Consider the following 14,226-nt stretch of genomic DNA (forward strand, 5'->3'; position numbering starts at 1 on the left):
AAAATTTGTAGTAAATATAACAAGAATTCTAAACTAATCTTTTTAATTAAGTACATTTGTAAAGTTTTAAGAAATATTTCAAAATAAAAAAGTAACACATTTTTACCGAGGACACGTGACGCAAAATTGGCACCAATTGGCGCAAATGGGATAATAATATTACCGTCCATTATTTTGATTCCATTTCGAGGATTAGGGTAGAACAAACTTGTCGTTTTCTAATAACTAGCGGTTAACTTTAATTTAATTTTATTTAATAGGTACTATTAAAATGTAGTTAATTAGCTACAAGGTGATATAATAATATTATGTTACCTGAATGTGAATGTTACCAGTGAATCATTTCCGAATAGATCACAGTGCTGCTTGACACCAGAAGGGAATAACGATTATGTTATAATATTATCTTCACTTGCTCTTTATTACTTGGGATTTATTCTAGGTAACGCAATTTTAATTCTGTAATTTTATTAATTATAAAATAATTATTTTTAACTGTAGGCTGTCTGTATTGATTTTTAAAATATAAACTGTTCTATATCAAAGTTGTTAATTATTGGATTTGTCACACACTAATCCTGATAATATAATATAGAAGTTATTTTTTATATTATAATAACTCTTCTAACTGGTTTTCTCCTGTCACTGTAATATAAATGTCTAATAGGTCAACCAAGAAGCATCGTTACCCTGGTCGTCACCTTAACAAAAACATTTTTATTGTTTTTGCAAACCAATATAAAAGACACGAAATTCGATATAATATTATCATTTCAACGTCGCTATTTGCCTCGTGAACATTACAGTTTTTGTTTGAATAGATTGTTAAAAGTTAGTAACATGGCGAGCCAGCTTTTTACCGTTGTTTCTCTATTAGTAGTATGCTTGTTAGCTTGTGCTGACTGTCAGATGTCGTCTTCTGGCTCAGCTCTTTCAGCTTTCAGCCCATGCTCCAATAATTTTGTCCTTATGGAAAGAGAAACAGGAAGGTCACCTTCCAAGGATAATTACTGGAAAGGAACTTTCAATCTGGCTAACTTCGATGGTCTTACAGATGGAAATATTGTAATGACACTCGATTCACAATCAGTTATTTCAGTGGTAAGTAAAGTTTTTCCTAATTATTGTACAGTATTGAAACATATACGTTGACAGTTGTTTCACTCACTCTAACCCACTTTAAGAATACATTGTCGATCACGTAGAATTAACTACTCGGGTGTGATATTTACTTCATGTCTCAAGTCACTTACCAGATATTCATAGAAATGAATATAGAGAGACACACCTAGAGACACATCTAACCGTTTTTTCTCATTTTTCGTCGCTAATTTGGATTTAAGTTGTTGTTATATATTGTTTTTTAATTTTCAGGATGGTGAAGTCGCCAGAATTACCAGTGATGATAAGACTTTCACCTTCAGCACTTACAACTCACCCAAAGTGCCATCATCTCTGTCTTTCGAAGTGAATGCACCAGCTAGCACGCCTTTCCCGAATATTGTCAGTGTAACGCTCAATGGCGAGAATGTGTGCAAGAATCCTCAAGCGGTAAGTATAACGATATTGATTTCACCCTTTCACCCCTATGACATACAGTATAACCCTTAATCTTAGTTTTCAAAATATGAATTCTTCACAACTGTTTGTTTGGATCGGCTCTCGTGGTGCAATGTGTAAGCCGCTGGCCTTCCACCCGAGAGTTTTGGGCTCGATTCCCGGTGAGAACGCAATATTTATATATTTTTCTCAAAGCATGGGTGTTTGTGATTGTTCAAAAATTACTAACAACCACTTTGTATGAAAAAGCAAGGACATGGTTATTAATAATTCATAAAAAACTGTTTGTCCGGAGAAACAGTGCATAACTAGAATCACGATGCAATAACGTTTAAAAGCATGTTGCTGCTTTTCAGCAAAAAAACTGTATTATTAGTTTGTTTTTGTATGAATGAAAGTTTATTTAACAATATGCAGTTTTCTGTTACATGGAAATAGTTTAAATTAATAGGCGACACCATTAATTCATAATACTATTATTATAACGTTACGTCTTTGGTCTCTTCAAATTTCGGAATCAGGAAATTTGAATATGTTATTTTTTAATATGTGCATGGCAAAGAAGAGCTGTAAAGTTTTTAATACAATTTCTATAGCAATGATAAAATGCCATTTAATGCATAAATGAAACACCTTGAATCAAGAATAGGAAATAATGAAAACTGTAGAATAGATTAAGAGACAAAAAAATTAAAAAAAAAATATATAATAATATAATACATGTTCTTATTACACTCGTAGCATGTAGTTAGTCCAGAAAGATTTGTTTACAGAACACTTATCTACAAAAATGAAGTCTGCATTTTAGCCTGTAAGATTAAAATTTACTTTAAGTTATCATAACGCACGAAACCAGTCATGTCATGACATAATAATTACAAGATAAAAAGAAATTTTTATATACAACGTTTTTAAATTTTCTGTTGAATTATTATGCTCAATATGCTCTGTACTTAATATGAAGTAAATAACAAACAAACAAATAATATAGAATACTGAAATGTCATTTTGAAATTTCATTTTGATTTCCATAGTAACGCACGTATATATTAATAATTTAGTTGCCAGGACCACCCCCTTAGCAATCAATAATAGTCTTATACTTTTTACGGATTTTTCTGAAATAACTTTCTATACAAAACAGAATTAACTGAAAATGAATTCAATTCTGCTTAAAGATGGCTGAAAGTATTAAAAGAATGCATTGTGTTCTTATATATTCTAAAAGTTTCAAATGTCTAGCTAGTCGAGAAGTTAATTAAAAATCGATTGCAAGAGTTGTAGTGGACAAACAACCACCGGACAAACAAGAATACGAGCTAATAAAAACGTAGTCCTTTTGCAGATCCTTCTTTAGGGATAAAATATTATTATATTGTATTTTTATTTTAATCATGATTTAACCTTTACATGAATCGTAATTGCCAATAACCGGTTAAAGTTTTAAATTTAAATACCGGTCTACTGGTTTTTCATAAAGTTTTGATTGTCTAATAAAACGTAGATTAAGAATACAAATAAAACAACAACACTTAATAATCAGGAATGTTCCAAATCAACACATTTAAATTTGAAAATCCACGAGTATCAGGAAAACTGCGATACAGTTTTATTTTAATTTAACACAATAATTGGGCTTGGATATTGCCCACTACTAGGGAATCCAATCCCGAGCCAAAATTCTGATCCCGGGATTTCGGGATTACAATTTGAAAATCCCGGGATCCCAGGACTGGTCCCGGGATTGGGATTTTTTCCATTGTTAATATAAAATTGTTATATTTACAAATAACATTGATAAAATCGGTCAAAAATAAATCTAGTATAATTTATACTATTTAAGACATTTATTGTTAATATTGTATACGTTCAATCTTGGAAATACACAAGTTTAATGAAGTAAATATTATTGTAATATAAATAATAATGTGAATTTAATAGGATAAGCTGTTTTTGATAGTAAAGACTTAATGAATGGATTAGCGAAATTTAAAATAATAAAGCAAATAATCATGGCGTACTTATGCCCTTTCCGCTTCATAAATCTAATTAGTCAGCCAAATATGAAACTGCCGTAAAACGTATGATATCATGGTGGAATTACTTTGTTAAAAGTGCGAAACATTGTTTTTTTCCAATCTTTCCATTTTTAATATTTTTTGTGAAAAAATAAGATGAATCGGTAACCTACACATGGGTATAAATCAAACTTCATTCAAACTCAGTTTATTTTTATTGTAGTTATTTTTTATTAAAAGGATTTTTTCTGTTATATTTTCGCTTTTATTTTATTTTCCATAAAAATTGATAAAAAAATTAATCCCGAAATACCGGGATTATGTTTATCAATCTTGGGATTCATAGGTATCGAAAATAGCTCGGGATCCCGGGATTGGAATCCCTACCCACTACCTAATGAATCTTCTATACATTTTTTCTTCTATAAAGTTTACTACACATTCAACCTCTTCACAAAAAAACTCACATTGTTTTAAATGTAAGTATTTTTCATCCCAACACCGTACAAAATTATGGAGAACACTAGATACTTATGTTAACATAAGCATCATTTTCGATATTTTTATTACCACGTTTTTATCAACTCGTATTGATATTCCACCTTGCCAATAAATGATCCAGGGTTCACAGCAATATATGATTCTGTATATTATATTATTTTAATCACTGACGGATCCCCTACAAAAAATACTTTATTTATGTACTTCTTAACTTTATATGCTTATTATTGTATAGATTTTTGATTAGGCAGATAACGTGTGTTAGATCTCCAATTTCTAAAATACGTATCTTTTACGTATAGTTCTATTTTACGCAGTCAAATGCTTTCTGATAGTTAATGAAGTATAAAATTGTAAGGGTTTCAAACTCTCAATATTTTACATAATTATTTACCATATTATATGCTTTACTTGCTATCTAAATTTTTTTTATTGTTTTGTTAATATTTCAGTGGCATCCTCAAATTCAGCAAGTGGTAGATCTTGCAGGAGGAGTAAGCGAATGATTTGAATAGGCTGACAAGGTAAATATAATAAGTGTTTTATTAAATTATATTCTAGTAATATTACGATAATTATCTGCACGAATAAAATGCCCACGATGACCGAGCGGCTCCAGCGTCAGTATGTCGTATCCCAGGTTCAATTCCTGGGTCTGGCAAAAAAAAAATATGAGCTATGTATGCCATAAACGCATTTACGCGCTCTACAAATCTGCACGTGAGGCCGACCATAAAAAAATGAGCGTGTATACACGCTGTACTTTTCACTCACTTTACTGCCCCCGCAGTTGTGTAAAATAAATTAATATATTACACACAATATATTCCCATCTCTAGTAATTATGGTGACATTCTAAACCGATATACAAGTCTTTATAACAAATATACTTTTGATATATTTCTAAATATTAATGTTTCAAAGGTTTTATTTTTTCAAAGAACTTCGTGGTTCTCCGGGTACCACCATTCTTATACTCTCGGCATTTAAAAGGTTTTAATATGTTGAGAAATTAGTGGTTAACATACATTTCTCGTCTTTTTCGTCGAAAGAATCTATGTATACAACCTTCACTCTGCGGAGGCCTAAATGATCCTCTTAGGATCAAAAATAGTAAAAAAAATATTATCTAAACTGAAAAGGTAGTTTTTCTACTACATGTATTGCAGTAGTGACATATAATACTTAGGTTTCAGAAAATAAAATATAATAGGTATCTCATAGGATACATATATAGCATCTCATAGGATCGTGAATATAATACATAAAATAGTACCCAGTAGTAGTGTATTACAAAAGCTGTCAATCATTTGAATACAATTTTAAGTTCTCTCATAAAATCAATTTAGTATGTAAAATATATAGATAGTACCAAGATAAACTCTGAATTTATTATAAATTGATGATATTGTTAAATGAACTCCTACTTACATATTATTACTTTATTGACTAATTCAATTTATTTTTTCCATTGACCGTGAAAAGACAGCATCAAATAAATATTGCATAATTATACATGCGATACAAGATACCTGCATATAGAATAAAGAGACTTTTGACATTGTATTGCCGTGAACTAACTGCCAATTTTGATATGCCAACATGCGGAATATTATTATTTATATGGTTACAAACTAAAACATAGTTACTCAAAAGTTTCTGAATACATATGTTGTGATAGATCATTTTCATAAACTCTCTTTGATACGTCTTATGCTACTTATTTATTCAGTAAGCAATTTCAATTTAAAAAAAAATGTTTTTTTTTCAGCTTGAAGATAGAACTAGATGACACATAAACAATGCAATCAAGAATCAAACAAAAACAGGCAATAGTGACTAAAACAAAAGAAATTCAATACATAGTATGCAGTAACAAAATCAAATAAATTATAAAATATCAATATTTAAATAAAATAAAATACAATATTACCCGGAATAATTATTGAGTTAATCGATAAAACTGTCTTTTATTTTAACCAAAACAAAATTAAATTATTCAATTATTGTGTTCATTCGATATTAATTTATTTAACCTTTTATTTACGATGTTAAAAGAATCTGTCCGTTCTGATAATGTCACCTTAGGTTACCATACAAGATATTACAGTTGGTAAAAATTAAATGCTTATTTAGGAAGAATACACAACTATAATAAGATTTCATCGTTATTATTTTTTATCTACAAAATTATAAAAAAGGTATCTAAACTTAATTATAATCATACGTCATCTTACAGTCTACAAAATGATGAGCCAGACGTTTTATGAAAAGCTAGCCGGGCAAGTCTAGTATTTTAGATACATAAGTCTTGTGTCAATATGATGCCCACTAGGGATTCCAATCCCGGGTTCACGAGCTATTTTCAATACATTTGAATCCCGGGATTGATAAACATAATCCCGAATCTTTCGGGATTGATTTTTTTTATCAATTTTTATGGAAAATAAAATAAAAACGAAAATATGACAGTAAAATACTTTTAATAACAAATAACTAAATTAGAAATAAACTGAGAGTTTTGATTTATACCCGTGTGTAAGTTGCCCATTCATTTTTTTTTTTACATAAATTAATAAAAATGAGAAAGATTAGAAAAAACAATACTTTGCACTTTAAACAAAGTAAATCCACCATGATCTCATATGTGTTACGGCGGTTTCATATTTAGATGACTAATTAGATTTAAGAAGCGGAAAGCCCATAAGTACACCATGGTTATTTGCTTTACTATTTTAAATCTCGCTAATCCATTCATTAGTCCTTTACTATCAGAAACAGCAATCTCATATTAAATTCACATTATAATTTATATTACAATATAATTTATTCCATTAAACTTATGTATTTCCAAGATTGAACGTAGATATACAATAATAACAATAAATGTCTTAAATAGTATAAATTATTAGATTTATTTTTGACCAATTTTATCAATGTTATTTGTAAATATAACATTTTTATATTAACAATGGAAAAAATGCCAATCCCGGGATTGTCAAATTATAATCCCGAAATCCAGGAAGCAGAATTTTGGCTCGGGATTGGATTCCCTAATGCCCACTGTATAGCATGATTTATGATAGGTAACTGAAATCTGATGGATATCTATCAATTAAATGTATTGACATAATAATGCTAGAGCTTTACATAATGAAAATAATAACATTTTAATTAGATATACTATTGATGATTCTAAAAATGGTTAAAATAAAATGACAAAGTGCAACTGAAATATTTTGTAATTAAAGAGGCTACTTAGGTAGCCATACATAACATCACAGCAACACATGGGTATAATCAATATTACTAGTCTCCCATTGGAGACATGGTGAATTTTTCAGGATCACTTTAAAAGTTCACACTGATTACTAAAATTAATATAACTCATGTAATATTCATGTAATTCAAAAAAACCTTTAAATTATTATTACTAACAATTTAAGCTAATTTTGTGTATCAGTGGAATCAAGAAAACATGTAAAATATGGGTTTTTGTGTTTTTTAGCCATTTTTTTAAATACAAAATGACAAAGGTAAAAAGTCTATGACACAAGTAAATGATAAAATAAAGATATACTAAAACTGGACTGAAATGCAGTACTTTTAAAGATATTTTGAAAATGGAAGGTCATTATATGTTTTTTACTCACTAAAATGCCTCATACCTACCAAATTTGTCATTATTTTGACAAATTTAAATAAAAATAGATTTTATAAATCAAATAATTCTTAAAAAAATAAATCGGACTTAGTTTAACTAACACCATAAAAATGATAGCTACGTCTATTATTAAGGGCCCGCTGAAGAGCCCGCCGTTCAAATATAATTCAGTATAAAAAGGACCTCGGCGTCGTAACTACGTCAATTTAAATCGATCTTTTCGCAAAAATCACTAATCATCGGAGATTTTATTTCAAGAAATATTATTATTATTACTGATAATTTCTGCCGCGCGGAGAATTATTATTATTTTATGAACACCTGCGAGATGAAGCCGATCAGAAAACAGGGCTGTCAAAATAATATTAAGCATTCATATTTTTTAAATGTTAATTTCATCATGGTTTTTAATCAAACCTGTGCAAGTACGTACTGATAACTTGGGTGGATTTTGTAGCAAACATACTATTGATATATATACGGGTATATTATTATTATAACCCAATTCAAATTGAACATAGGTTGATACTCAAATACTATTATAGTATGTTTATGATTTCGAGAAAATAATACGATGGTATAATTAATCCATATCAATTATTTGAAAACATTACATTCGCACTTTGCACAAAATTACAAACACATTCGAAGTTTGTCGCACACGTACAGACCACGTGATATTTGTTTACGCAAAATCGTCGCTTTTCAAAATGGCGAATTTGATTACCAGATTTTACTGCAATGAATCAGTATGTTCCTTTTTGTCTTTTTTTATTCGTAGGTTTGTTTACTATGTACACCGAGAAATTTCCATTTATAAACTCGGAAACGATTTTTACAGAAGAGTTTTGGAATATAATGCAACCAAAACTGGAAAAAATTCTATCATGGGTGTTGACTTCCTGAATTAGCTAACCCCAGGTCCATGCCACTACGTGAACCACAGTGGATATTAAGCCATTTCCACACTGGCAACAAGTTGCTGGCAACCTCATTAAATTTTACGATACTTACCATAATTGCTTAAGAAATTTTACAATAATTATCGTAAAATCTAACGAGGTTGCCAGCAAATCAACTTGTTGCCAGTGTGGACCCGGCATTAGATGCACAAAACTTAAATAATATATATTATAAATAAAAATTTAAAATTATAAATATATATTATGATTTATGTCTTCGACAGCCCTGATGAAATAAATGTGAAATATGAGTCGGATCAGTCACAGAGCAAATTTATTAACACAAACAACTTTGACACGACCTTTTTATATTAACTAGTAGACCAGATATTATGGACCACATGTTAAAAAATCATATTTTCAATTCTCAAGGCCAATTCTTTAGAACGTCCTCTTAAGTAATTGTAACTTTACAAGAAATCAAAATGTGATTAAAAATGTTTGATTTTGACCATGTCCTTATTGACCGCTTAAGTGATATACATTATAAAACTTAGGGTAGGTTTATATCAACGTATTAGCATATTACAAGTAAAGTTTGTAATTGTTGCAAGAAGTGCTACATTTTAAAAGCAGCAAGAGAGGTACATCATACTGATAATAAATTGATTTGGATAACTAAAAGACTACTGAATTGATACAACTTGAAACTAAATTATTGTTGATATAAATAAACGATTAATAGACTTGTATCTCAATTCTCGATAACCTCAAGGGAAAAAATAATGTATTGTTACAATAATGTAAGGCGTCGGATATTAAGTGTGCTCAAAAATCAAATGGTTTTAGTGTTAATAAATAGTATTATTTCCTATAATATGAGATTAAATGTGGGTAGAGAAGCACGCGCCTAAAAATCAAAGAATAATCTCTTCATTAAATAATATTATAATTATTATATTATCTGACTTGTTTTGTATTTCAAGAGGAAGGCTTTATGAGCAATAACTGGGTAATAATAATGAAATAACTGAATAAAATAATACTTTAAAATGTATTATTATTTAAAATTAATATCAATAATATATCCAGCGGCTTAAAAATAGATAAAAATATTTTTTGATAATTACAAAACGTCAAAAATTATATGTTTATTCAACAGGATAATTTTTGACGTAAACAACTTCAATTAGCATTAAAAATCAATAACCTTTTGTTTTTATCTACTCAAGCCTTTTGATGGAAAATCAAAACAATTTTTAGATATCTTGTGCTACCGAAGGCGATTGAAAAGACCGTTGATACCTGTATAAATATATATAAAAAAATTATATTGTTATTAAGTATAATTTTATACCTATATAAATATGGCAAAAAACTTTTGATCTTTGAGAATTGATTAGTATTAAGTAATTAATTGTTAAGTAGATAATAAATGAATTAGTCGACTCTTTCACGCGAAAGAAGTATTGAGGAATAGTTAATACAAAATATAATATAATAGGTAAATAAAATTTAAATGAACACTAATGAATACAATCTTTTTAAATGTCTCCTTATGAAAAGTGTTTATGAATGATAATTATATTGGAGGGCTTAAAAGCAGTATGAATATTTTAAACAGACATAAATAATGATTATATTAAATACGTTGAAAAATAATATCTTCATTCGCCAGAATAATATTATGCAAACAACTTCAATGAGCATCAAAAATCACTGCTGTGTTTGTTTAACCCGTTTTTATGGAAAACCAAAACCCTGTTTACATTTTTCATGCTGATGTGCTACCGACGACGATGTAAAGAGCCGTTCATACCTATATTTAAAAAAAAACTCAATTATTAGGTAAAAATATAGAATATTATGGCAGCAAAAAGCTTTTAAATAATATGAATAAAAGGAGTAATCTTGGTGAGATATTCATCTATTAGTAAAATGATTAGGGTTAGTCGATTACTGTAAAGATTACAAAGTGTATTAAAAACGGAAGCTTCTTTTGCAGACTAAATGTTAAACAATATGTAAAAATATAGCATTTCTTTTATAATATTATAAAATAATTACAAGATAAAAAGAACTTTTTATCTACAATGTTTTTAAATTTTCTGTTGAATCATATAAACATGACTTGACTAGCTTAAACGATCAAAAAAAAATGAACTTAATAGAAATAATACTGAAATGTCATTTTGACATGTTATATTGATTTCCATAGTAACGCACGTATATATTAATAATTTAGTTGCCAAAACCACAGACCCCTGGCAACCAATAATGTTGTCGAAATGTTGACGAAACAGAATTAACTGAAAATGAATTCAATTCTACTTAAAGATGGCTAAAAGTATTTAAAAAATGCATTGGTATCGTGTTATGATATATTCTAAAAGTTTCAAACGTCTAGCTAGTCGGAAAGTTAGCTAAAAATCGATTGCAAGATTTGTACCAGACAAAGAACCACCGGAAAAATAAGAATTCGAGCTAAGAAAAACGTTGTAAAAATCTGGAACGCATCGTGAAGATTCACATTATATTTAATGATTTAGGCCTTTCGCTTATGGACAAACTAGAATCCGACCAACTGGTTGCTGATGAAACTCATAAATTGGCCTATGACTGATGCTTTGCACGCGGCGCTACTGAAACCCACTTACAATTAATAATAATCACATAACCTCAAACTGTCAAACCCATTGTCTATTTTATTATAAGTTTTTCTGTAATATCTTTATGTGAATATTCTGGCAGCCTATAATTATACAAGCAGGAGTATTTCTTAACTTCTGCCATAAATTTTCGATTAAAAGTCGGTTCGTTCATCTGTAACTTTTGACGTCTTGATCCGTTATTGGTTATTCAATTCAGTTTAGTGCTACCCATGTTGGTAAGAAAATATGAATTTTCATCAAATCTATTGATATTGGCACCTCTGTTTTATAGGAGACTGGAAACTGAGAGACTGGGAGACTGGCATGTCTCGTCTCATCAGCTTAGTAGTAAACATTTTGAAAATGAGAGATTCCAGTCTCGCCGTGAGCGAGCCGCCATTGAAATATATTAGCTAGATACTGGTTAAAATTTTAGTTTTAGTCTCGTCTTTTTTGAGAGGAAATAGGAAAAAATATAGAAGAGAAAAATAGGAATTTTGTTACGGTTGGGATGGATCAAAATAATTAATTCTTGAGAAAAAAGGTTTTCATTTTTAAAAAATGCAGCGTAATTTGGAATACAGAAAAGATAATTTTATTTTGTTATCGTCTTAAACATAAATAAAGCTTTGTTTTTGTTATAAAAACGTCGCAGGCAGAGATGTTGATGTGACCTTCTAAGAAATAAACTTATCGACTGAGAGCCTGATGCAGAAACATTTGTCTCTACTAAGATTTCCTCAGGACAAAACACTATGCACAAACATCGTTCTTAGCTAGGATCATGTTGTCTATGGTTTACCTCATCTTAAAGCTTCGGTTGTTTTTTCTATTGAAAATAATACCATATTGAAAAATTCTCTTTCCTATAGTTCAGGTAAATTATTTTATAATTGTTAACCGATGACAAAAATATGACAACTGCACTTTATAAATGCAATAACTATAAATACATATTAATGTTTAATAATAATACTCTTATGTTTCCGTTGTAAGTCATTATACGTGATTCTACAGGCACCGCAAGATATTTTTTTAACATGGTAACACTTTTGTTTCTTGCGCGGTATCCGGCGAACATAAGTTGAGATGGGGAGCAAAAAAAAAGAATATGCCTGTTTATCCATTGAAAAAGTATCGATACATGGAATATGTATCGTATCGAAAGAAAGTATCGTCCTTTAAGGAAAAGATGGCTCACACAACTTGAACCGGGCCACCACTCCCCAGCCCAGGATTTTTAAGTTTACTTACGGTTGAAAGCAACGTGACGCTCAATATTAGCGTTTTCAAAATGAATGCAGTATTTTGAAAACGTTACAAGTCACTATTGTGTTTTAGTCAAAATAGTGAAAACAATCCTATAGGTATAAAAATACATAGGTAGGTAGATGTAACATATACTATTTTATAGCAAATGTTAACCGTAGTCTTTAAAAAAAACTACTAACATTTGTGTATTTAGGTAATATGAAGATTTTTGCAACTTATGTCACTGTTTTTTAAAATGTGTCAAACAACGTTTTCGAAATACAGCATACAAACGGTGTTCGAGGTAAAATGAAGGATATTCACTGTATTTTTAGTGATTTTGTGTATTTTTTAATATATCGTCACTATAGGATTGGTTTCCCGAATATCCGTTTTTGTCGAGATCGACCTTTTAATGCAGAATGTTTTTTTGTATCTTATTGGACTAGAACCATCCCTTTCTTTAAATTACTTTGTATTGGTAATGACTACATCATTCATATGCTGTAAAAATAACAACTTAAATATCTCCATGTATTTAAATATAGGATTATGAAATTTGTTTTTCGTCTCCTGAACATTTGGTCTATTCGGGAAACCAATCCTACAGCGACAATATCTCTATATTAAAAGGTCTACAGTCCCCATTCACTGCAGACCATTTAATAAATATTTAATTATCACATTTAAATAACATGCCAATTATATCTAATGTCCACCTGATAGGCAACGCACCAGTTGCGTTGGACGCAGTGACTGGGTCATTTTTATACGACCCAGGTCGGTGTGTCAATTGTATTTACTATTGGTGAGTGTGCATAGTGCCCAAAGATGCCGAAAGGCGATACCCGTGTCGCAAAAACGATTCAAATGGAATAGTACAAAACTTAAAACCATTAAAATTTATATCTTTTTGAATTGCGGAGTTGTCAAGTATCGCGACATACGATAATAAAAAATTGCATCGTACTACTAAATTGTTAAAATGTTAAAATCGTTGAAATACGAGTAAATAGTGCGCAGGCGACTTTTTTAGTATTAGAGCAAATTTGTGATGTGTGTTTATCCCACTTATCTGATCGACCACCAGGCTAGAGCCCTGCCTTGCGGGGGACATGTTTGTAAATATCGTTGTTAAATTATGGTTGTTTGCGAAGGATTATTTATAATTTTATTATATATCCATCGTTATCGAAAGAAATTATCAATAGCAAAATATCGATGTATCTTTCACAAAGTATTGATACTTCAAAATATTGATATTTTTGTTACGGTCCTGCACTCATGCGTAATACGGAAGGGGGCGTGTTCATAACAAAAGTAGTCTATGGTTAAGGTTTCCTTAACTCTATACTCAGGATTGTCTATAGTTAAGTCATCCTTTTCGGCGACTTATCCTTAGGAACGATTTCTTAGATTCTGCATGCGGCTCTGAATATTCACGTTAATATTTTTTAAACCTTATAGCAAGTTTTGATATATTCTTATATCCGTACGTTAATAATATAACTTAATATTAATAATTTTTTCGATTAATTTAATTTATGTAAGCCGTTCATTATTAGCACTGGATTATTTTTGGAAAGCTCTTCAGAAATATGTATCTCAACTTAATTGAATAAAAAGTACATTATATTTTTTAATAACTAGTTAAGCCAAATACGCTTACCTTCATTCCT

The 14,226-nt window shown here is 29.7% G+C and overlaps 1 protein-coding gene across 1 annotated transcript; it reads left to right on the top strand.

Annotated features, from left to right (window-relative positions):
* Positions 1-767: 767 nt before the first annotated feature.
* Positions 768-6,042, top strand: LOC147075247 (uncharacterized). Its single transcript, XM_085942795.1, has 4 exons — positions 768-1,101; positions 1,375-1,551; positions 4,532-4,603; positions 5,851-6,042. Exons 1-3 carry the CDS (start codon positions 841-843, stop codon positions 4,583-4,585), a joined length of 492 nt encoding a protein of 163 aa, XP_085798921.1. The 5' UTR covers positions 768-840; the 3' UTR covers positions 4,586-4,603; positions 5,851-6,042.
* Positions 6,043-14,226: the final 8,184 nt, after the last annotated feature.

This window comes from Rhyacophila brunnea, unplaced genomic scaffold (genome assembly GCF_057557595.1).
Source record: "Rhyacophila brunnea isolate RB1 unplaced genomic scaffold, BYU_Rbru_1.0 scaffold_15, whole genome shotgun sequence".
Taxonomy (NCBI): Eukaryota; Metazoa; Arthropoda; class Insecta; order Trichoptera; family Rhyacophilidae; genus Rhyacophila; species Rhyacophila brunnea.